This window comes from Branchiostoma floridae, chromosome 15, assembly GCF_000003815.2.
Source record: "Branchiostoma floridae strain S238N-H82 chromosome 15, Bfl_VNyyK, whole genome shotgun sequence".
NCBI classification, from domain to species: Eukaryota; Metazoa; Chordata; class Leptocardii; order Amphioxiformes; family Branchiostomatidae; genus Branchiostoma; species Branchiostoma floridae.
This window is the reverse complement of record NC_049993.1, coordinates 20,098,083-20,123,719: the sequence shown is the minus strand read 5'-3', so window position 1 is coordinate 20,123,719 and position 25,637 is coordinate 20,098,083. Positions and strand designations below refer to the sequence as shown.

General features: G+C 44.6%; 1 protein-coding gene across 1 annotated transcript; it reads left to right on the top strand.

Annotated features, from left to right (window-relative positions):
- Window positions 1-1,376: 1,376 nt before the first annotated feature.
- LOC118431312 lies at window positions 1,377-25,621 on the top strand. The gene is made up of 38 exons (XM_035842430.1): window positions 1,377-1,528; window positions 2,073-2,114; window positions 3,913-4,040; window positions 4,393-4,545; window positions 5,011-5,145; window positions 5,667-5,825; window positions 6,399-6,612; window positions 6,981-7,092; window positions 7,704-7,872; window positions 8,233-8,463; window positions 8,866-9,029; window positions 9,371-9,527; window positions 9,901-10,047; window positions 10,459-10,653; window positions 11,037-11,444; window positions 11,793-11,999; window positions 12,599-12,778; window positions 13,257-13,486; window positions 14,005-14,278; window positions 14,651-14,907; window positions 15,286-15,624; window positions 16,052-16,228; window positions 16,624-17,047; window positions 17,366-17,673; window positions 18,090-18,283; window positions 18,579-18,726; window positions 19,142-19,319; window positions 19,703-19,912; window positions 20,122-20,314; window positions 20,652-20,978; window positions 21,380-21,592; window positions 21,901-22,223; window positions 22,355-22,592; window positions 22,957-23,126; window positions 23,547-23,789; window positions 24,195-24,432; window positions 24,803-24,985; window positions 25,404-25,621. Exons 1-37 carry the CDS (start codon window positions 1,483-1,485, stop codon window positions 24,982-24,984), a joined length of 7,713 nt encoding a protein of 2,570 aa, XP_035698323.1. The 5' UTR covers window positions 1,377-1,482; the 3' UTR covers window position 24,985; window positions 25,404-25,621.
- Window positions 25,622-25,637: the final 16 nt, after the last annotated feature.

The window sequence follows — 25,637 nt, the reverse complement described above, 5'->3', positions numbered from 1 at the left end:
ACGTAAGAGATACGTACAACTATAATGCGTCGGTGACAAGCGAAGAACAAACCACACCCTATATCTGCTTGGAGACCCCTGGTTTACGTGTACATATACATGTATAATCTCCAAGCAGATCCTACGATGGCATAAGATACCAAACTGGCCAAGGAGTGTAGTCAACCAAGAGGCGTGCATTTGCCCGGTAGCCAAACACACTCCTAAGCCGGCTACACTCCACTGGCAGCTTTTGATACTATCTTATGCTACCGTAGGATCTGCTTGGAGATCAATACATGTACACAACGCAGAGATTCTGATGGTAAAAAAAGTTGGCCTCCCTATAACCTCCTTGGTCTCTAAAACTTGCGCGTTGACGTTCTGCTGACGCAAACCATTTCAGAACTTTTAAGAAAACAATAGAAATAGCCAACGTGATCAATCTGAGACGCTTTGCTCGTTTCATCGCAACTACGCAACCTTAAACTCATCTAACAAAAAAAGTTTGCGGCGGCTGCAAAATTGCGAACGCTCTCAATAATCTCCTAGCAAAACTTCGTAAACTTTGTTCTCGGCACACTTCATAACCTTTCTTCTCGCGTTGTTGACTTTAAAAAAATCACGGCTTGTTTATTCTTGTATCACGCAGTGAACGCGTGGTCTGGTGAAAACCGCTACCTGGCCGTTTTAATACGTCACTAAGGAGGGTTTCCCCATCGGACCGTCAACGGAAAAAAGCGCGTGCTACCCCCTGTCCACGTGAACACTTGGCGCTGATTGGTCGAAAGTGACGTATGGAGCGTGATACACAACCACGTTTACTCCATGTGCGCTTCTCAACGGCAAGTTAATGTTCCGCAAAGAAAAGTTTGAAGTAGTTTAAAAACTGATCGCATTATGTGTATCCGTATTAACATCAAATCTGTGCAGAATCTTACGCAAAAACCGCATCAGTACTTGCGTTGTGTAAACGTAACATCGAGAACAACATGTTTTCACCCAATTTCTGGTCATCGAAAATACAAGTTACCTATTATTTGCGTATGGTCGAAAACAAGTGATCACGCCATGGCACATTGCATCGTCTTAAACTCAAGGTCGGAGGGGGTTTCCACAAAACTCAATATTCTAAATTCCACATTTAAACCGAATTGCTGCTAAATGTATTTAGAATAGAAGCATATAATGTAACAAAAGCCATTATGATGTTGCCATGGTAACTGCATCGGTACAAAAAGTGTGCAAAACATTGAAATATATCATCAGAAACCCCCTCAGTAAGAATGGCGCCGTCCGTTGTTTGTTCCTCATCGTCTCATTATCTCCCCCGTCGATCTCGTCTCTGATTGGCTGGTGCGGAGAAAATCTGATGTGCGAGGCAAAATGGGAAGATATAAAAGGAGGATCGGATCCCGGGTACCCCATCAATCTGATCAACCAGCGATAGGTACTGTGTACCGTACAAAAGTCTTCACGAACAGCTGAGGAAAGTTACTCATCATGAAGCTTCTTATCGTTTGCCTGCTGGTAGCAGGAACACTGGCTGGTAAGTGTCTTCATCTTTTCTTCATCTTCTTAATGTTGCAGATTTAAAACCTTTTTCTTTAATGTGTTTTCTTATTTTGTCTGAGCGGATGGTTGGGTGCATCTCTACTGCGCTTCTTTTCTCTTTGTATCATAATTGCCGCGGGTCTTTGTTCTTGTGCATTTTCTCCTTACATCTTTATGCTTTGTAAAAAGCATATTACCAGCTGGCACAATTTAACTGCTACAAATTAGATGCCATTATAAACTGCTTTTTAAACATTTGGCTTCATCTCTCGGCGTAATATTAAAGTGTTAGTAAAGCTTGTCTTTTTCAAAGTTTCATGTCGTACATCAGTCCTATCTTAAACACAAGACCACGCTAGTACTAGAAAATGGTTTTTAATGCCAAACCCGCATTCAAGAGTGCAGCAGCATCTCCGACTGTTTCTAATATGTGACAATAGTGATGGCTATCTTATTTTGCAATGCGTTCGTACGAAGACGCGGTGCTTGAGCTTTAAGACGACAGAGGGATAACATACTTCTTTCTTCTTCTTCCTCAGTGCCAGTCAAGAAGAGCAAGGAAGACATCTTCAAGTGTGAAGGTAAGACATCCTTGTTTTTCTTCCGCAGTTGTTTTTCGCAAAGGGAGCGAGGATTTTGTTTGTCGGAAATCAGAGCGTCCCACTCGCGCTCGGGGGTGGGAAGGTTGTACCGTTAGAACAGCTGTTTTGTCGTCTGCTGGGTGACGTGCCGAGCGGACACTGGAAAACAACTAGAAGCTTTGCAGGGTTTCTTGTTTTCCAAACTTGAGATGAGAGTAGTGAGGGTAATGCGAATGTGAAAACTACATAGCTTTTGCCCGGTTTTTGATTGGATTGTGGGGGTCTTTTTTTCAAAGCGGTAGTTGATTTAGATACGTTACGTTCTATACTAAAGAGTAAGGCGTCGATATAATTTGAGTTGCAAGAACATTGCTTTATTTCAAAAACTTCAGCGATTTCATAGACTCAGTCCTGATTTAATCCTTCAGCTTGATCTAGTAAGAAAGATCAGGTAACAGCTAGGAGCATATTAGGTAACCGCTAGGAGGCTAAGGAGCTGCATTAAAGTCCAAAGCTGTGCACATTAGAGCATATTAGAGCTCCGACTGGAAAAAGCTAAAAGAAAGAATGTCTTGATCGCCATTTCTAACCTCCCAGTTCCTTCACCTTGTAACCTAAAGTCAGTCACCTTCAAGACACCCTTGCCCGCTCACCTTCACTTGCCCTGAACCTTTGCCCTTCATTACTTAAGTGGGGTTCTGAACTTAAGAACTTTAAACCCCTCGTGTGTTCGCACGTTGCATCATTATTTTCTCAGTCCTATGTAAATTTGCTCCCCATTCACGGGGGTTTTAATCTGTTTGTCACATAACGGTTGTTGAGCAGGGGAAAATCGTGCTGACGGGGCATCGAACGCTTTCAACCAATGGCAGCGCCCGTCTCGTATCTGTAGAAGGCGACAATGGCTTATATGCTAATGAGTTGCCTGTGTCAATACGTGACATATGGATGTGCTGATTTGGCAAATCTGCCCGGATACTAGCGGGAGGTTTAGCGGTAAACAACAGTGACGTAACGCTTCGCTTAGGGAAAAACAAGTTTGATTGACAGCAGGCAGGGTTGTTTTTCCGCGGGACTGGAATACTGACGCCGCATTCCAAACTTCCCTGGACAATTCGGGCAAATAAATCTTAACTTTTATACCACGGTGAACTATTAAAACAATCACGAAAACTTTCTCCTTTTCAAGAAATTACAGAAAGAATTACGCTTTCTATTGCAGGCATTTGTTGGGGATTTTCTTTTCTTCGCGTTGCGATTTTAGGTGTCGGTAAAGCGTTTGGAAAAACAATTTTAGAAACGCGAACCAGCAAATGTTTACCAAATTACAAGCATTTCAAAGATTGTGTAGCCTAGTCCTCTTTTCTATCAAGCGACAGAATTTTTTGAATCCAGTCCTTTTTTCCCATTCAGACAGGTTTTACATATGTTCGTGATTTGTTACCCCGTATCTGACCCACTGACTTTGTCCCAGAGTGAGAAAACATGACGTAACCTGTGTACTGCAATTCTTAATCATTCCGCTAGTCTTCGCTCGTAAATCGCGTAGTTAGGCAATCCTTGCCTTTCAATCATCGTTCTGAAACTTGAAAGGCCAACTTGGCACGGGTTATGGGGTGAACTGTTTTACGAACTTGATTGGGATTTTCTAGAACTACAGTTTTTTAATCGCCATTGTAATTTTTGCTGTGAATTTTGTATTCGTTAGTCTTACGTTTCAATAGTCACGTTTAACATCTATCATACGTACTGCAGGCCCAATTTCTAACGGGAGTTTTTGTTTTATTTTCACTTGCAGAGGAGAGAAATAGATTTAAGGAAGGAGTGAGGTACAGCTACAAGTACGAGGGCGAGGTCAGCAGCGGCATTGTCGGCCTCTCCGAAGACAGAACCGGCCTGAAACTCAAGTGCAATGTCCAAGTCGAGGTTTGTTTGTTTGTTTGTTTGTTAGTTTGTTTGTTTGTTTGAGGTGATATAAAATATTTCTTGAGTATTATAATATTTTTTTTACTACCATCCATGATTGACTCATTATATGCCAATCTATATCTATACTATTTGGAAATCTAAAAAGATTCTCGCAAATTTGATCAGTCGTTTAAAAGAATACGGAAGTGTTGTTACACCAGCTTAATTCAGACACTTCGTGTTCTGCGAAGCTGAACATTACTTGTCACATGTCTTTATCTCATTACCAGACTCACCTGACATTTACCGCTATTGTTAAACCCCACTCTTCGTGTAGTGATTAACATTTAACATAATGATTATGTTCCAGGTTCCGGAGTCCTGCGAGCTTCTGCTGCGTACTGAGGGCTGCGTGCTGGAGGAGCTGGTGCGCCCCGAACAGTACCAGAAGGCGCCCAACTCCCGCCAGTTCTCCCTCGCCATGTCCGAGCGCCCGCTCTACTTCCGCATGACCCGCGGAGAGGTGCGTTTGTTTGTTTGTTTGTTTGTTTGTTTTGGACAAGTAATTTCTGAAACGAAAATTGGACTTACTCAAATTTTTGAGTGAACAGCTCAAGTCTTGGTCAAGGAACTTTTTTTTTCGGCATCAACTGTTAGTTTTATTTTCAATCGTGGTGTAGAAAAAGCGATTTCTCACGTCGCTATTTTCGTTATCCTTACCTTACTTGTCGTCATATTACGTCGACGCGCCACACTTTTGTTCTTCAACTTAAAAATTTCATAAATCATCCAAAATTCTCTGATGATGTCCCTGCCGTCCTTGCAACGAGTTCCATTCTACGTGTTGATATTGTCGGAAAAACGAATTTTTTATTGATAAAAGATCTACATGTAGTTCTATTTCATCTGCACATTGTGGTCAAACCAAGATAGATAATCACTGCTTCGAATCGTCTTCTAATGTTTGTTTGTTTGTTTGTTTGTGTAGGTGTACGGCGTGTACCCCAGCACTGAGGAGCCTCTGAATATCCTGAACATTAAGAAGGGTATCCTGAGCTCCCTGCAGGTCCAGCAGGTGGAGGAGCCCGCCAGGGTCCACCAGTCCCGCAACACCACCGTCAACGTAAGCGTCTTTTCTTTCTTTGTTTGTTTGTTTGTTTGTTTATTTTGATTTTGCCAGGGGAACATGTTGCCTGGCTGAAGATTGTGAAAGATCCCTGGGGGATAAATTCGTACACATATGCGAAATAACAGTAAACAATTAAGAGATCAAATGAAATAAAATTATGACTCTCCGCCTTGCTAAGATCATAGCGTCTTAGTCTGATCTTCCTTCTGACATATGCGTCTTTAAGACGTTGATTTTACTATCTGGCTCAAATACCATCTACTGAGTAAAAAAAAATCACTAGTACACACAAAAGTGTAGAAAAGTTAAACTGATTTCACAATGGAGGAAACGCGCTCACGACAAAACAGATTCCGCCAAAGAAAATTCGTCACAACCTTTTTTCCTCTTAGATGCAGAAAAGTTTCAATCTTACGATGCCTAATACATTGATGTCGAAACATCTTTAATTTAGCTCTTCTGCAATGTCTTTAAGACGATTCTCTAACTGTATCTTTCCGTTCCCTCCTCCTTAGGTCACTGACATCCACGGCAACTGCTCCGCTAACTACACCGTCTACAAGATGAAGCAGGGACGTACCGTTTACAACGTCAGCAGGGACCTGAGCAACTGCACCCGCCCCAACAAGACCATCACTGAACTGTCCCCTCTGTCCATCCTCAAGAACATCAGCGTGAGTAGTTAACTCTGAACTTTTGAAACGGTCGATGAAAACGGTTGTAATTTGGCCTGAACGTTTGCATTTGTCCCTTGTAGGGGCATCTTCTCTGGATAGTTTTAAAGAACGCTTGCAGTTAGATGTGCAAAAGTTAGGTGTGACGGATCGTTCAGTGTAATATAACCAGCTGCTGCCGCGCCGCGTGCCTGCGAAGCTGGTGTGTTACGCCGAATGGCGGTTATACCGGCTATACAGATACAGATACAGATACAGATACAGATTGTTAAGTCGATGGAAACACTTGTTACTTTGGTAACTGTCTGTATCTATCTACATTCGCTTGTTTTTATCTTGGTGTTGTGACGTTAACATCCATATTTCAAAGTAAGATAATAAGTATACACCTGATGCCAGTAGTAAATATTTGGTTAAAAAAAGAAGCTTTCCATTTCAAATTGCATGTAACCATTTTTTATCGTAAATCGGTGTAAATATGTTGAAATGCGAGACCCCCACCCTGACACTGTTAAAATTTGGGTTGTGACTTAAAATTTTCAAAACTTACTTTTTTATTTCTTTGGCCAACAGAGGCAGGTGGAGAACAACCTGAACTCTACCCAGAACTGCAGTTACGAGATCGACCGCAAGGGCCAGATCCGCGAGGTCTACTGCCTGGAGCAGTACACTGTCCTGCCCCTGTCATCTAACCAGAGCCGCCAGGGGGTGCAGACCAACATCACCGTGGTGCTGAAGAAGGGATCCACCGAGACCATGAACAGCAAGAAGATCGACACCTCTCTGGGTAAGTGATGCGTCTGTTTATCACTGTATTCCAGAACGTGCAAAACGTTAAATCAGACTGTACTTGAAACTTTGTAATCCATTCGAAACTACATTTGCCTCAATAATACAAAGTTGAATCCTAGAACAATTGAGCACCTTTTGAGCTGAAGATGGCTAGGTCCACAATAGAGTAGTTGTTCAAAAACAATTTGCTTGATGCCTATATAGCCATTTTGACACTTTGTGTAGATGAAAGTTAAACTTTTTTTCAACTTTATTGTCTCCCCTGAAAAAAGTTTCCCTCTTTTCTTAACTTACATGATACTTGCAGCCACTTCTTGGTGACTATTTTGCGTTGACGGATTTTTATTCTCTCTTCTCCTGCAGAGGGCCGCCGTGTGTGCAACCTGACCTACGAGTTCGAGAACATCACCGTTCCCTCCAACACCTCCATCAACACCACCCTGGACATTCTCATCCAGCTGGTCAACACCACCAAGTAAGTATTAGTTATTACATCATATTAATCGTTTTTTCTAATGGTTCATTCAATGCAAAATGCATTCAATGCAAGGCCTTTATGACCACTTCTAAGCAGTGAAGTAAGTGGAATGGATTGTAGAAAATTATTGAGCTAAGAAATGTCGGTGAACATTGGACTTGTAGGCTTGAAGATTTTATACAGACGGAAACAGTTGTCAAAGAGAGAGTTCCATAGATTGGTAGTCCGGGGAAAGAATGTATACCGAAAGTGTTAATTGTTTATTAAATCTTCTGTAGTTTTCTTGTTTGTGTGGTTGAACTGTATAACTGGCGACTTGTGTGTGGAAGTGTGAGTATTGGAATCTGCTTGTATTATCTTGCACATCATCGGCATTCAGAGACTAGCTGGGTATTTCAGAGTTTTCCTTCTCCGGGGGCCTTGGGGACCTGCATGCATTTACCACAACCAAAAAGGGAAGAGAATGGGAGAACTCAAAGATGATGTTAGCACGTCTAACCCCCAAGGGATGGGGAACAACAGACGTTAACCCGGATAGTGAGTGAGTGAGTGATCATGGATTTCCTTTGAGGAAGACTAATATCATGTTCTCTGTTTCTCTTCCCCAGGAACACCACCCAGCTCAACTCCACCATCCTGTTCGACCGCTTCGTGGCTTCCCTGCGCAGCCTGAAGAACGAGTCTCTGTTCGAGCTGTTCCCCATCATCTACCAGAACCAGACCGGAAACTTCTCCTGCAACTCCACCCAGCAGCTGGCTCAGGACTACCTCGTCCAGGTGAGTTGACTTGCACTGGTGCATTTGGCAATAGTGTTGGGTCTTTTGACGTAACTACAGACCTTTTTGCCCAGAACCCAGACGTCTTGGTTGCTACCAATTATGTTCCTTGGAAAATGAGTACTTTAAACGACTTTCCCCTCTCCACCTATTAGTGTAAAAAAATAGGCACATAACAGAAAATACATTTTCCAGCACTAGTCGTAGATTTAAAATAATTGTCCAAAAATTAATTCTTTGTTTGGATCCAGGCAAAAACACATCAGAAAATACATTTCCAGCGCCAGTCATAGATTTGAAAATAAACCGAGGGTGTCCGGACCTATGACAAAACTTGACGCATGTTTTCCTCCCCCCCAGGCCCTGCCCCAGTGCGGCTCCGTGCCCTGCATCTCCCTCATCAGCCACGCCATCATGAACGGCACCATCAACGGCACCACCGCCGACCTGCTCATGTACAGCCTGGCCTTCATCACCGAGCCCACTCTGCCCATCATCAACGAGACCCTGAAGGTCGCCAAGCTCAACCGCACCCGCCCCGCTCTGCTGTCCCTGTCCACCCAGATCTACAACTTCTACCAGAAGAACCAGGTGGGTTTGTTTGTTTGTTTGTTTCTTCACACCGCACATGGTTTCCATAGCAACTGCATCTCCATCATCTGCCATACTCTGCTACAGAGTGATACAAGCCCTCCAACAGTTTCTATTATTTGTGTCTCAAGGAAATCAATTTTATTTCTGTACGACTTACAGAACACAGTTCATTGAAGTATTTTTTGTAAGAGTAGGCCCCTTGACAAACAAAACAACCTTGAGAAAAGAACCTTTAAAAGTAAGATGACGGTACACAGTTTGGTAATAGATAGTTAAATGTGCTGTAAATCTGTCTAGGGAAGTGCTATGACTTTGCCAATCATAGAATCTGATCATTCAGTCGTTCATTTGTTTTTTCATCCATCCATTCATTCACTCACTCATTTTTCCTTTCCCCAGACCGCCCGCGAGGTGCGTGAGATCCCCCAGTGCATCCGTGAGTCCATGGACATGCTGCTGAACACCATCAGCTTCGACTGCTCCCCTCTCACCAACATGGCCAACAACCCCCGCGTCGCCATCCAGGAGCAGGAAGACATCCTCGTCGCCCTGAAGGCCATCAGGTTTGTTTGTTTGTTTGTTTGTTTGTTTGTTTGTTTGTTTGTCCATCCATGTCAAACAACACATTCAAAAACTAAGAAGAGGCAGATAAAGTTTTATCGCTCTATCCAACATATGTATATTTTGAATATTCAAATACGTTTGACAACTGCGAACGATTTTAAATGTTCTCGTTAAGTCTGTTACGGTAACGCGATGAGCAATTCAGGACCTAGTGTTAGTACCCTGCCAACCTCTACATGTTAAGCACCAAATAAAGCATTATGAAAGTGTGGCTCCTAGTAGAACCTCCGTCAACTGGAGCGAAACTCCTACCTAACCGAATATCTCTACTCTACTCTAGCAACATGGGCTACCCCGTGCAGAAGCTGGACAAGGAGCTCCGCAAGGACTTCCGCATCGTCCCCACTCTGGTCCGCTGCGCCAAGAACCCCGTCGTCCCCCGCAACATCTCCCTGGCCGCCATCCAGGCCGTCCGCCGCATGGAGTTCACCCCTGAGGTCGGTTTGTCTGTTTGTCATTATTCATGTCACGAAAGATATACAAAAACTATGGAGAGACAGATAAAGTGAGGTGTCTTGTGGGCCCTCCTCAATGTACTCATATTACAATGAAAGATATATTGTTCAATGACGAAGTGTTCTTGGATGCAAAGTGTCTACAAAGTAAGACTGGGAATCCAAATTCGTGCAAGCCCACAGTCTGTGTCCATCGTCGCTCGTCTTTTTGCTTCCAAATCGTTTTTTGACTTAACGATGACATTTCTTAGAATGTATAAGGAGAAACTTTTCAACCATTGTCTTGTAACAATCTTCAAGTATTGATTGGAATATAAACTATAAATGACGAAACTATATTTCCGCCCCCTTGCAGGTCCGCCGTGAGCTGCAGACCATCGTGACCGAGCCCGAGCAGGATGTTGAGCAGCGCATCGCCGCTTACGTCATGCTGATGAAGAACATCACCAAGCCCGACCTGGTCCAGATCCTGCGCACCCTGCAGCACGAGCAGGTCAACCAGGTGGGCTTGTTTGTTTATTTGTTTGTCTGTATGCTTTGCATAACAAGTAAAGTACCCTAGGGTAACATACTAATTTCTGTACAGGTACAAGTTGCATACTAAGACCGGACTTTAAGATTTGATCCGGGATGGACACCTACTCTTTCGATACGTTTGGTGGGTTCTTAAACATGATCTAGCTGTGGCTTTCTTAAAAAATCTTAAGTCTTAACGTCTTATCCAAGAGGACACCTGAAGCTATGTCCTCATTTACAACTGGATGAGTCTTCCCAAGGGTACAGCATTTGTACCTACCAGGGATTCGAACCAATAACCTTACCTCAAAACCAATTCGCTAAGGATTCAAACTCACAACCATTAGATTCTAAGACAACAACCCCATCAACAACCACAACTCCATCTTCCCACCAGGTTCGTTCCTTCATCTCCTCCCACCTGCTGAACATCCGCCGCTCCGAGCAGCCCGCTGTCCGCCCCCTGCGCCAGCTGGTTGAGGAGACTGTCCGCGAGGAGAGGATCACCCTGCCCGAGCAGGAGGAGGAGGCCATGAAGTTCAGCAAGAACTACCAGTACAACCAGGAGATGTACGTGCCATACACCAACATCGTGAGTACTCCTTATTCTTTTATTTCTTTCTTTTGGGATGAACCGACTGCTTTCACTCTGCAACAACCGGCCAAATGACTTACTTAGACTAAGACGATGGCAGCCTTTGGGCGCTTGGGTGACCCCAATACAACAGTAATTGTCCTTGGTGTGAACACAAGACTTTAAGGTTTTAAACCATTTACAAGAGAAGAAGCCCCACTCAGCCCCACTGTTTTCAAATTTATGTTTAGACCATGTCCATTCTTGAACATGAATGAGCTTGGATGAAAACAGAGAGCTGGGGAAAAACTTGAATCTTACAAAGTGATGTTTCCTTTTCCTTTGAGTTCCGTTTGTCAGTTAAACATTTCATCTAACAACTTCACCGTTCCTCCCCACAGTCTTGGATCAACCGTCTGCTGACCAACGTGGTGTACCACCCCGAGAGCCCCCTGCCCCGCCAGATCGCCTTCAACTACACCCTGGAGGCCCTCGGCATGCCCGTCAACCTCTTCGACCTGACCTTCGACATGGAGGGTCTGGAGAGCTACGTCGAGACCATCTTCGGCCAGAAGGGATACTACCCCGACGAGACCCTCAAGACCGTCCTGAAGAAGAAGCAGCAGCCCAAGAAGTCTCCCCTGGCCAACAACGTCTTGGAGACCCTTGAGGATCTCCACAAGGAGGTCCGCCAGGAGCGCGCCTACCCCCAGGCCTCCTCCACCCTGAGGATCCTCGGCAACGAGTTCGGCTTCGTCACCCTGGAGCAGCTGATGAACCAGACCATCTTCAAGCAGAACCCCATCAAGGTGAGAGACAAAACCGCAGAAATACATCATTCTATTAAACAAAACAACCCAGTGGTAATAGACCATTTAAAAAACAACAGCATAAAGTTTCATTTTAAATCGATCATTGTACATGTGTATCTACATAAGGTTTGTCTGAAAGTGAAGTCACGAAAATGTCAAAGCGTATTTATATTGCATTATCGATGTTTCTTATATTGTATGTCCCAAAGTAATTCGTACATTTACATGCTTCTGTCTTTAAAGATACTGTACAGCGTGCGTAATTCAGCTTTTAGCTGCGATGTATCACGTCTCAATAATCCATTCATTCATTCACTCACTCATTCTTTGATTCCTTCATTCCAGATCCTGGACACCCTGTCCCGCGGCATCCAGAAGAACTACACCGCCGCCTGGAAGTTCGTGGAGGCCCGCTACACCCTGCCCACCATCATGGGTCTGCCACTCAACATCAGCACCAACGGTACCCTGGTGGCCCGCGCTGACGTCAACATCACCGCCGACCTGAAGAAGATCTTCACCCAGCCCCGCGAGGCTGCCATCAAGACCAAGGTTTGTTTGTTTGTTTGTTTGTTTGTTTGTTTGTTTGAACCTTCATGAAAGCTCAAATCGGCCTGCAAGCCGCTTTTCATTGAGGTCATGAGGGCAGAGGCAAGGATCAGACAAAGTATGTAACAGAGATACAGTTTACATCGTTTAAAGTCCTTCTGAGTCTTAAAAGTCTATATGGTTCGATTCAATCTTCTGAATGGACCGTAACTCATATACATTGAAAAATGTAGCAATAGTGAGAAATTTGAGACTATGCATTGTACACGTAAACACTAACCTTGTTTGTTTTAAGCCAGTTTTAAGATAGTATTGATGTGGATTTTATAATACAGATGTCGTCAATTTAGTTAGGTGTTATGCCGCAATCTGCCACAGAAGTCATCAGTTGGTTTTAGTATCTGTAAAAAGTGAGCCTACGGTTGTGAAAATGATTCAGTCTATGGTTGTGAATATGATTCAGCCTATGGTTGTGAACATGATTCCGCCTATGGTTGTGAAAATGATTCGCCCTATGGCTATGAAAATGATTTAGCCTTAGATGGCTGTGAAAACGTTGCCTGATCATAACGATCTAATAAGCCAATATTTCTTGGTTGCAGGTGATCCCCAGCGCCACCGTGAGCATCGTGTCCCGCATGGTTGTGGACTGCCCCCTGTACAGCACCGTGGGTCTGCAGATGAACGACACCCTGTACCACTCCTCCAACATCTCCGCTAACGTCACCCTGAAGAACGGCGAGCTCAGCTTCCACCTCAACAACACCGCCGGACCCGTGCAGGTCAGTGTTCTTTGTTTGTTTGCCTAAACAACCTTACCACAAGAACAATTTGCTAGGGATTCGAGCCCAGAATCTTTGGATTCTCAGTTAACAACCCTTAACACATGACCAATTTGCTTGGGATTTGAACCCATAACCCTTTGATTCCAGGTTAACAACCCTAACCACAAGACCAATTGCTTGGGATCTGAACCAAAAACCTTTAGTTTCTAAGTTCAAACTTAACAACCCTGACCAATTTGCTTAGGATCTGGACTAAAAAAAACTTACGATTCTAAGACAACAACCCTAAACGCAAGACCAATTTGCTGGGGATTTGAACTAAGAAAACCCTATCCACTTGACAGATCTGCTAGAGATTTGAGCCCAGAACCTTTTGATTCCAAGTTAATAAGACCAGTTCCTGGGGATTCGAACCCAGGACCATTAGTTTCTAAGGCAACATACCCTAACCATAAGCCCGCCTTGCCACCTCCAGGTGATGAACTACAGCCGCGAGATCTACCTCATCCGCCCCCGCGAGAACATCACCGAGATCCGCGTCCCCAGGACCAACTCCACCAGCTTCAAGAACTGCACCAACACCACCAACGTGCTGGGCGTCGAGCTCTGCTTCACCGGCGAGATCGTCAACGGCACCTACCGCAACGTCTCCCACCTCATCGGACAGGTCAAGAGCCTGAACGTCACCATCGTCCCCACCGACAAGTAAGGATGCAATATAACTCCTCACATATCTTTCTAGTCTCTACCAGGCTTCCCAGGTCGCTAAAATAGTAGAAATCGGCCAAGGTCGCAAACTGTACACCTCGGCCATCCAACTCCTCTGGTGCGTTTTCTGTCTATTTGGCCGGTTTCTACTATTTTTCCAGCGACCTGGGGAGCCTGGTAGAGACTAGTTCCTTTCCCCACTTTCGCAATCTTGTTCTTCTGTCGCATGATGACTGAACCAAATTCAGCAGCTTTTGTGTTGAAAACACATGTTCTGACTTCAAACTTGTATCCTGTAAGCAGCTCTGTTGTAATCTGTAAGCAGCTTAGTCTTTAATCACTGTTAATTGAAAATATATTGTAAATTTCCAGGAATCTGATTAATCACCATATATGGTAAATTTCCAGGAACTTGATCAATCACCATATAGGGTAAATTTCCTGTAACCTGATTTATGACAATTGAGGTAAATTTCCAGGAAGCTGTTTTATGACCATATATGGTAATTTTCCAGGAACCTGACCACCTACTCCGTGGCCATGAAGTACGAGCAGATCAAGCAGCGCGTGCAGCAGCCCGAGAAGCCCCGCAAGCAGCTGTGGCGCACCCGCTTCAGCCAGGACCCCAAGCAGTTCAACTTCATCGAGTCCATCCGCGTCAACTTCTCCGCCCCCGGCCAGAACTACACCCGTAACGTCACCTCCCTGTTCCAGCTGAACCGCAACACCACCGAGCTGCTCTGGAACATCACCGTCCCAGAGGTCCAGAACGTCACCGTCTGGGCTAAGGTGAGAAACACGTGCTTCTTATGGTCTCAAGATGTTCTCAAGCTCTCAAACTTTAATGTCTCGAGAACTTAAAAATAAGGCAATAAGTTATCGATGGATCTTCAGCTTTCGTTTATTTGGTTAAGAAATGACTAAAATCTGTGTATTTGCTGAAAAGGATAGAAAGGAGTCTCAGAAAAGGAATTTGAGCGAGACAAGAAGCTTAGCTCTACTGAGTAAACATTGACTAGCTAGTTTGTTTCTATGCATGTTCGTTATATTCACACACCTTCATTGGTGTCCATTTAATTTAGTAATGCATGTTTGATCTAAAATCTCTCTAAAATCATGTTCAGTTTGATCTAAAATCTCTATTGCTTTATTCTCCACCAGATCGCCAACGAGTCCCAGTGGTGGAACCAGACCATGAACTACACCATGGTGATGAACGTGACCTACGCCCCCGAGAAGAACCTGACCATGGAGTGGCGCTACCTGAACGTCACCTGCAACAGGACCCAGACCCAGAACTACACCATGCTGGCCAACCTCACCGTGTCCAACATGACCTACGCCTGGTCTTCCTCCGTCAACCGCACCCTGAACTCCACCGGCAACTTCACCGCCAACGTCAACGTCACCTACTACTGGTGAGTTTACGGCAATGTAGCAAAGTGTTTTCATAGGCTTGTAACTGATGCCAATTAAGCACGAAACAGCTCAGAAAGGTGTGTTTTTACTTCTTAAAGTGTCAAGAGCATGTAGTCTTAAAATGCATGCTTCTGTCAGAAATAACGTGAAGTTATGGTGCATGATCTGTCAGAAACAGTGTTACAAACAGATAGCAACAGATATTGAAATTTTCACATGGTGTATGGCAGGAAGACTCCATGCAAATAGTCCTGTTAGACCAAGGTTAGACAGACTTCAGAAAACCGGTAGCAACAACTAAAGGTTTAGTTTGCATGATATTCCCTGAGTCTTTTGTGATGATGATCTTTACTAAATTCTCCTCCTCCTCTCCCCAGGGACCCCGTGACCCCCATCCTTGACTGGCTGAAGCCCGAGTACCAGGTCAAGCCCGAGAACATCTCCGTCCTGGCCCTGCGCTACGCCTACCTCAACAAGTCCTCCGACAACGAGACCGTCTGGGAGAGCCAGATGAACCTTACCTACCCCTTCCAGAACATCACCTTCCTGGCTCGCGTCTGGAACAACACCGCCAACTACTCCGCCTCCGCCAACCTGACCTGGCTCACCCCGGCTAACGAGACCCGCTTCATCAACGTGTCCCACCAGCTGCTGAACTCCAGCATCGATAGCCTCACCAACTTCACCTATATCTTCAACGTCTCCTCTGTCGAGAGGTAAGCATGTCTTACAAAGGTTGTAGAAATAGTTAACGAGGTCTTTGAGATCCGACCAAGTTAACATAGTATATGTCTTCAACATCTCCAAACATTAGTTCTCAAGTATCTCCTACTCTGAGATGTAACCTTACTTTGTGCCTCATCTTAGAAGTTTTCTCAAAGGAGTTATTATAATGTAAAATGACAACAAAGATCTGGTCTTTGAAAATGTCTTGAGGGTCGGACGAAAGTCTTCTATATCTTCTACCTTGAGAAGCAAGCATGCATCTTGGGATTCTCAGATACATCTTGAAAAATACTTGTGTCACAAGAAGAGGAGAACAAGACACTTCCTTTCAAGTAATGCATCTTGTGTCAAAATATTTCTTCAAGTAAGATTCTTTGAAGGACTATGAAGTAAATGCTTCCACTCCTCCTCCTCCAGGTTCCTGTGCATCAACGCCAGCTGGATCAACAGCACCCAGGAGTACAACTCCACCCTGAACGTGACCCTGTTCATGCTGAACAGCACCATGTACAACATGTCCTTCTACAACTGGACCGCCGCCCTGTCCATGAGGAACGTCTCCCAGGAGAGTCCCGAGCCCAACACCAACAAGTGGTAAGCAGCAACCTTTAATGCAATGTTGGTTGTAACAATAATAGCAAAGGAATTTCTTAAAATTTTGAGGGCAGAATACAAACAGTTTGGACTTGATCCATATCCTTAATGGCACAAGATTTTTTGTTTGTGAATTCAGAAAATTCACGAAATTGAGAGCCAGGGAATAGCATTGGCAGACGTATTTAATGTCTTGAAGAATATTTCTGGAGGTAAAAAAGAAAAAAAAATGAGGGAAAACGACAAAATCTGAGATACAAGAAATGACAATGGCAGACATATTTGAGAACTTGTCTTGTACAAGATTCCTGGCGCTGATGGTGACTGTATCTCCCATCAAAGATCACCTAAGGTTCTTGTGCATTTTACTAACTGGTATGTCCTTTGTTCCTAAGGTACTACGAGCCCAACAGCGGGAAGTACATCCGCAAGCCCCAGCCCGATGTCTGGCAGGTCAAGCTGAACCTCACCTACCCCAGCTTCTTCAACCAGAGCTCCCAGAACTTCACCCTCAGCGCCCGCGTCGTCAACGCCACCCACGAGCAGGGCCGCAACTACACCATCGTGAGCAACATCACCGTGCCCGAGTTCAAGATCAACGCCACCCACAACATGACCCTGATCAACAAGACCCAGGGCGTCGAGTTCTACTGGAACGCCACCGCCTGCGCCAACCTGACCCTGCTGCAGAACGTCACCATCTTCAACACCTCCCTGTGGAACATCACCAGGCTGAACCGCACCTCCCCCTACCAGCTGCAGAACGCCACCTGGACCGGCAAGCTCAACTACACCTTCCCCAGGAACGAGACCATCCAGGTGAGATGTCTAACTTTAACCCTTAGCCTACTGAGGTAGCTTCTTTGTCCCAAGTTTGGATTTGTTATGGGGAAAGGGAAAGGGTTACCTGTAGGTAGGCTGAGGCCCCACAAAAAAAGTGAAGCATCTACAGATGAGCAGAAATGTCTCCATCCTTCAGTTTGCAATATGATCTTTAAAAAACATTCTCTAGAGGCACATGAATGAAAGAAGACTTAAGGGTATACTTAAAAGGATATTTCCTCCAGATCTTATCAGAAAACAAGAGGACATAGATTGCAGATAAAGCATTTATTAATCTCTCCTTCTCTTCCCCAGATCCCTCTGCCCGTCATCGGCAACCTGTCTCTGAGCAACGTGAGCTCTCTGTTTGAGAACATCACCATGCCCGTCTACCTGGCCAGCTACAAGCTGCCCTTCCAGATCTTCGGCTTCGAGTCCATCCCCTGGCTGAGGCAGGTTAACGAGAGCATGATCGTCCGTCTGCTGAACATCTCCTACTTCGAGCCCAAGTTCCTGGAGGAGCTGGAGCCCATCGTCGGCAAGATCGAGATCCCCCTGCCCAAGATGCAGATCATCCCCAGGCCCATCCTGCGCCTCATCAACTACACCCTGCCCAACATGACGTGAGTGCCCATCCCTGAAAACGTATCAAATGATGAAAAAATTCCGTAGAGCAGATATTCTTAGCTTTTTAAATGAGACATAGTCATTTCTGTGAATGGATTTTGGAGACCAAAAGCCCTCCTGCTCTGTTCTTCGTAATCCCGAGAGCAAAAGCTTTGCAAATAAGCCAGGCATAGACACTTCAGTCTTCTCTGCGAATGGATTCTGACGATTTGTAGAGTTTCCAACAAATGAACCACCATTGCCTTTCTACTCCTTTGAGAGCAAACTAGCCATAGTCATAAAATCATCCTCTACAAACATTTAAATCTCTGCCTTTTCATGAATGGAGCGAAAACATCAGTACAAACATTAGATGTTACATTTTACAATGCTATGTTTTAACATACACATGCCTCTTCCTCCCCCTCTCCAGCATCCCTAAGAACATCAGCCTGCCGTGCCTGGGTAACCTGACGTACGAGATGAACCTGACCAGCCCCATCTACAACGTCACCGTCAACAGTACCGTGCAGAACGTCACCGTGGCACGTAACGTCTCCATCCTCAACGCCTTCGTCAACGTCACCTCCAACTCCTCCATGGAGTTCCTCAACTTCACCATGCAGGGTAAGACGGTAGTTCAGCCTTCTGTAAGAAAGATGTCTGGAAACTTAAAAAACAAACATTATTAGTGTCTTGTTAGATAGTCTTAAAAGTTGTTTGGAGATGGCTATGAAACTACTGTAAACTTTTAACCTTGTTTAAACTAATCTTAGCTAGCGTTTTACTAATCCATTGTTTTCTGTAACGTTTGCGAAAAATTGTCTATTTCTCATACATGTATCAACTTGAAGGAAAGTTACATTGCATCCTTACCGAAATGTACAACACTGTATGCTTACCTGTATTCTCACCTGCACAGGTGTCCTGAACGCCACCCACCTGAACAACCTGACCGAGGTGAACGTGACCTCCAGGCTGAACCTGACCCACCCTGACCTGACCGTGAACGTGACCCTGAACACCACCGGCCTCAACATCACCGGCATGAACGTCACCAACCTCAACAGGTTAGCGTTTCTTTTTATACAGGTTTGTTTAAACCAAGGCCATTTGACCATTTCTAGACAATGGACTAAAGTTGATAGATGGTGGAAATCATTTTGCCAGAAGATAGCGATGAACTCTGGTTTTGAAGGCTTGAAGGTTGTAGACAGGAGGGAAACAGTTGTCATCGAGAAAGGTCCATTGTTTGGCAATCCGGGAAAAAAACTGTTGATGTAAGATTTTGAAACTTGCTTCCTAACTCCATAACCAATACATATTTGATGCCAAACGGACGCCTTAGCAGGCTGACGTTAATATGCAAAAGTGGGCACTTGTGCGGTTTAATTGAAAACATATTTCCCAACTGCGAAGTACTTGTCTGTCTCAATGTGAATGTTTTCCCTTGATCTAACCATTTATTTATCCCCACCTCCACAGCACCTTCCTGGTCAACATCACGGCTCCCCAGTGGGTGAACGTCACCTTCAACGTGACCGCCCGTAACGACACCCTGTACGCCAACCTGACCATCCCCACCTTCAACAGCTCCATCGCTCTGCTCGGCCAGCTGCCCAACAAGACTCGTCTCAACGTCACCCTCTACGTTAAGAACATCGTAAGTAATCTTCGTTTGAAAGTTCATTCTTTAAGGTTTTCTTGAGTTTGAAATAGGTTAGCCAAAGACAAATGTAGATGTAATGTAAATGTTCCAGAAAGTACCTTAAAAAGTACTGAAAGCTACAATTCGTCATCAGGGAATTTGTCATTGATTGTTAAAATCCTTCTTAACATCCCTCTAGAGTCTCTTTTTGTACAAATATTTCCGATCCAATGTTTTCAACATGAAATATACAAGAAACCTCAAGTCTCATTTGTGGACTCGTAATCTTTAAGCTACACGTCTCTTAAACCAGAACGATTTTGTAAATGATTTGTGGCAATGTAAGAGATACAAAAACATCATTCTCAAGTCTCATTTTCTTCTGATGTCTCTCACAGACCCGTGACATCAACGAGACCGTTCTGTCCTGGTACGTGACCCTGAACGAGACCTCCATGCTGTACTCCAACCTGACCTGGAACCTGACCGCTCTGAACTCCACCATGAACCTGACCCGCGCCGTGGAGCAGTTCTGGAACATCACCCGTAACCAGACCCACCCCATCAACAAGTACGCCGTCCAGTACCTCAACAAGACCGTCGCTGAGGTAAGCACCAAATACGGAACATTTTACAGCTTTCCATTGATGTACATAGACGGGACATAGTGTATGAAATGACTCGATCCAGCATTGAGTGAAATACTCCACCAGAGTGAAGTCCACAATGGTTGGCATCATTCATTTGTCTATGACACAAATATTGGATCATAGAAATTGATATAGAAACAGTCAACTGATCTTCTTCCTTCCTGCAGTGTCTGAACACCACCATGAACTACACCATGACCCTGGTGAACTCCACCGTGAACTACACCTACGAGCTGGTCCAGAACCTGACCGTCGGCACTCCCCTCTTCAACGTCACCTTCAACGGCACCGACATGATCCGTAACATCACCAACATGATCACCTACAACACCACCGAGTTCTTCAACAGGACTCTGCCCGGTACGGTACTCATCTACTGAGCAATCTTTGCCCGTCTTTACCGTTTTATCCTCAGTTGTTGAAAGGGCAGAAATGCAGTCAATCTTGTCCAGTATATATAACTCTACAACTCTAAGGATGTAAATTGTTACAAAGGACAGGTGGCCACAAAAGACTGCATTCTTAAGTCTTTGGTCAAAGGAAAATGATATAACTTCCTTAGCTCATTTTTCATTAGTGGTCTTAGTGACAAGGTGGTCCTCGCACAGAAGTGTTTGCTAGACTGTAGGTTAAACAGCATGTTCTAAGTGGACGGCATTGATGCTTGACTGAATATCTCCACGTTTCCTCTCTCCAGCCTGGATGACCAACTTCTACAAGTACGAGCCCATCACCCAGATGATCGTGAACTACACCATCAACGCGACCATCCCCCAGAACCTGACCATCACCAACGCCTCCATCAACGCCCTGTCCTACTTCCTCTTCAATGGGTACCAGTTCAACAACAACTCCATCTGCGTCAACCTGACCCACAACATGAACTGGACCAGCTTCTACGAGCTGCCCAAGTTCCAGAACCAGACCTACCGCAACAGGACCTACACCGAGAGCATCGTCACCGCCTTCTACGACATGATCTTCACCAGGCCCGTCTACAAGACCCTCAACATGTACACCACCAGTAAGTTCGATTCTTTGCTTGTTTACGTTTGTCACAGGAGGGAAAAAGCACATCGTACAGATCCTCGGTCTCCATTTCTTGTCATTCTGGCTAAAATCATACAAGAGCATTAAACGTTTTAAACCGCATAGAAACAATGGATATTCGTATAATGGAACACAATAGGCAATGTCATATCCACAACGTTAACAAAACGCGTTTTGTTATATATGAGTGTTACTTTCAAGAAGTGTTCTTTTCGTTGTTTCAACCAGGAAAAATACATATCAATGAACAAGTTGCTTTCAATTCCATGTTGCTACTGTCATGATGACGTGTACTTGTGGGAGTTGTATGTTTCTGATGAATCTAGATAAAAAAGTGCCTCAAGCTAACAGCCATTCCCCTGCTGTTTCCCACAGAGACCGGCATGATCTTCGGCAAGAACCACGTGTACACCTTCGACGGCCGCATGTACGCCGTGCCCGAGTACAAGAACGAGGACTGCATGTACGTCATGGCCCGCGACTTCCTGGACAAGAACTTCACCATCCTCAGCAGCCCCGAGTCCGTCACCATCAAGCTGAGGGAGCTCGTCGTCAAGATCGCTGGAGACAGCAAGGTCTACATCGATGGTACGTAAACAGCTTCGGCTTTAACCATCTTATCTCTTTAGGACGTCTTACCTCTTCCTAAGACACTGTGCTATAATGTCTTATCTCTTTATTAAGACGTCTTACCTGTTCCTAAGACACTGCTATAATGTCTTATCTCTTCCTAAGACACTGCTATAATGTCTTATCTCTTCCTAAGACACTGCTATAACGTCTTATCTCTTCCTAAGACACTGCTATAACGTCTTATCTCTTCCTAAGACATTGCCATAACGTCTTATCCCTTCCTAAGACACTGCTATAACGTCTTGAACGCCTCCTTCCCGCAGGCACCAGCCAGCCCTCCGAGCTGCCCTACCAGACCCCCGAGAAGAACGTGACCATCACCCGCACCGGCGTCTTCGTCAACGTGACCACCCGCTACGGCATCAGCGTCATCTGCGACTCCGTCAACCAGCTCTGCGCCTTCAACATCTCCGGCCAGTACCACAACAAGACCCTGGGTCTGCTCGGCACCAGCGACAACGAGCCTTCCACCGACTTCCGCCGCCCCGACGGCACCAACACCTCCAACGTCGCCGTGTTCCTGAACTCCTACGAGGTCACCGGCTACAAGACCTGCAAGCTGAGCCCCAGGCAGCAGTACAACAAGGTTCGTTGGTTTGCTTGTGTCTTGATAATACTCATAGTTCTTGCTCTAAATAGAGATTCGAAGGTATTCTTGCTCTAAATAGATATTCAAACGTATTCTTGTTCTAAACAGACATTCGAATCGAATTCCAGGTCGCCAAGGTCAAGCTGAGCAAGGTGAACCCCATCTGCCGCGAGCTCCTTTGGGAGAAGAACACCAGCTCCCCCTACGCCAAGTGCTTCAAGACCGTCGACCCCGAGCCCTTCCGCGAGGCCTGCGAGTACGACTCTAAGTACTCTCAGGAGCAGACCGCCTACTGCTCCACCATCGGCGCTTACGTCAACATGTGCCAGTTCAAGGGCATCTTCATCAACCAGACTGCTGAGTGCAGTAAGTGTTAACCTCCTACAGTTTCCGATATCCACAGCTTATCATGAAGCAAATTCTTTTTATTCCATCTTCAGTTGAAAAATACTTGGGACTAGTAACAGCAACATATCCCATCAAAACATCAAGTTAAACTTCTTAGTGGTCGTACAAGGAGACTTCGATGACAATTCAAACTGACTAAATCATTCTTTCCCAGATAGAGTGGCAACTTAAAGTATTCAAGTTAGTTGCTGCTGTTGCTGGTTCATGGTATTTTCTATCTTCTTCGTTCCATGAGCATTCTACAAGAAAATCTTGTCAACCAAAACAAAGAAAACGTTGATAGAGCTAAACATGTCAACCCACCACCCCCCCTCCCCTCCAGCTGTTTGCGAGAAGACCAAGAAGCTGAACGACACCTGGTGGCAGAAGAGCAAGCCAACCGCCGACATCGTCCTGATCGTCTCCGAGAACATCCAGCTCACCAAGAGGAACAACCCCGAGCACCAGCTCAAGAAGCTCGTCCAGGAGCTCAACAAGAAGATGTCTTACGAGGTACGCTTTCTTGAAGATTTCTTCTGATGTTCCTTAATGTCTAGTTTGGTTTCTTAAAGATAAATCCTGAAGTTTCGTATCAATATTTCGTTGTTTCGTTTGCCTTACGGGTACACTTTCTTGACGATGTATAATTACTTTGAAAGATGTCTTAAACACTTTCGATTCTTGACCATGTCTTATGGATAATTTCTTAAAGACGACTCAAGAGGGTACCGAAAATGTCACTCTTTTCTTAAGATGACTTTTATATCTCGTCGCAAAAGGTTTAACTTTGAGTCAAAGATTCTTGTTACCGTGACGAATATTGGATTGATCCTTCTTCAGATGAAGTGTCGTTCTGAAAAGTTTAAGTGATAAAGATTCTCGTATCCATGGCGAATATTGAACTAATTCCGGATGTTGTTGCCATGCCAACAGGACATCCGCGTGGCCGTTGTCGGCTTCGGCGGCAAGGACGTCCACGAGGCCGCCCACGTGCACACCATCGACGGCGAGCTGTTCGGCCAGCTGAAGATCAACGAGGTCAACAAGGCTCTGAAGGAGCTCGAGTTCGAGGGCAAGAAGACCACCAACGCCATGGAGGCCATCCGCATGGCCGCCCAGTACCCCTTCCGCCCCGAGGCCTCCAAGATCTTCCTGCTCATCACTGAGGAGGACAAGGTGGGCTTGTTTGTTTGTTTGTTTGTTTTTGTTTAGATTTATCCGCCTGTATCACACCTAAAGTGGTTTGTCAATGAGTGCAGACTTGCCTATGGTTTAACTGTCACTCTGCTATGGTAGACATTTTGGCACCACATTTGTACAGGTTATGGGTACAACAGAACAGAGAAGGTTAAATTAAATGAGCTTTTCCTTCATCATATACTGACTTATTCTATTTTTTCGTGAAAATGGGTTGAAAATCTGAGGTATGAAAAAGTTATTTTGACAGAACAAAATCATTACCAAAATGTAACTAAAAGTAGACGTTAATGTATCTCTATACCCTTGAAATTGTGCATAGTCTTAGATTGAGATTGTTTTGATCTTGAAGACGTTAACTGACGAGTCCACGTCTTACCCCAGGTCCAGAAGAACCCCGAGGAGATCCGTGAGATCAAGAGGATCCTTGCCGAGCAGTCCATCACCCTGAACGTCTTCTCCAGCTACAAGGAGATCAAGAAGTCCAAGGTCGACGAGATCTTCGGCATCAAGTACAACCTGGACATCATTACCGACAAGAAGGTGCCCAAGAAGCACTCCATCTCCGGCCTCGTCAAGCTGCCCAAGGGCGTCTACGTCGAGCTCTGCACCGCCACCAAGGGTAGGTTTTACTCTGTTGCCTCTACAAAAAATAACGAGAACAAAACAACAACAGCAAAAACAAACGTTGTGACTGAAACTGTGACTGTTCAGTATAATTGCTAGCACAGGCCTAAGATTTCATATAACTGTTTCTATGACATTGAACCATCGGAAGTTAACCTATGGTGGCCAACATTGATATCTAAAACCCAGTAAAGCTACGCTAATCATGATAAACTGATGGCAAAATGCTCTTATAGCACACAATACTAAGTCTTTACAACTCCCATGGGACAAATTAGCAGAACGGACAGAATGACATATCAGAGAAGTAAGGCAGTCATAGAGTACAGTTTCACTTACCTTGTCCCCATCTCCTCCTCCTCCAGGCTCCATCTTCTCCGTGGACCTCCTGCTGGAGGGCGAGCACAGGCTGCTGAAGCAGGTGTCTGACGTGGTTGTCGAGCAGGTTGAGTCCCAGATCGGCACCGAGAAGATCTGCAAGTGCTACCAGGGCCCCGCCGGCGAGGGCATCACCAAGTGCAAGGTCGTTCCCGTCCCCTTCTATTAAAGTGAGTATGGGCTCGTTTTCCTGGTGTTGTTTTTACGTGTTAGATGTTGAATTTGTTGTGTGTTGGATATTCAAGTTGTTCACTAAAAATTGTTGGGTAGCTTCGTTTATTTTTGACATCCTGGACAGTACTAACACATACAGTACAAAACACAAGTATTCATTTTTCTGTTTAGAATACGAATGGCAAACAATTCTGTTTTGCTTGTATGTTTGTAAATTGGAAATAAGACACAAGAAATGAGATCTGAAAGCTAAAACATTCAATGAAATACTTTAGATCTAAGCTGTTTGATAATGGGTGCAGTTTATTCTTTGTAAAATAAAAAAAGTCTTGTATCAAACCAGAAGGTTTGTTTTGTTTTAGTTTAACTCATGATGAGCTATACTAACGTTTTCCTTCTCTTTATATTTTTCAGCTGGACCAAAAAAACTTCCAGAACAACCACCATGAATGACGACCAATGACGCTGCTACGTCCACATTTGTTTTCTGATGTATGATTTTTTTATTTAAAAAAGTGATCCTTTTTACCAAGTTCAAGTGTTCATAGATAGCTTTGTATAACTATGTTGCAAGAACATATTGTTTCCATAAGAAAAGATATTATTAAATATTGGAATTGTTCATTTGCAAATCTCGACTGGTCTGTC

Coding starts and splice junctions, on each gene's coding strand:
- LOC118431312 (XM_035842430.1), top strand. CDS start 1,483: ATGAAGCTTCTTATCGTTTGCCTGCTGGTAGCAGGAACACTGGCTG. Junction 7,093..7,703: donor CAGCTGGTCAACACCACCAA/GTAAGTATTAGT, acceptor TCTCTTCCCCAG/GAACACCACCCAGCTCAACT. Junction 17,674..18,089: donor TACACCCTGCCCAACATGAC/GTGAGTGCCCAT, acceptor CCCCCTCTCCAG/CATCCCTAAGAACATCAGCC.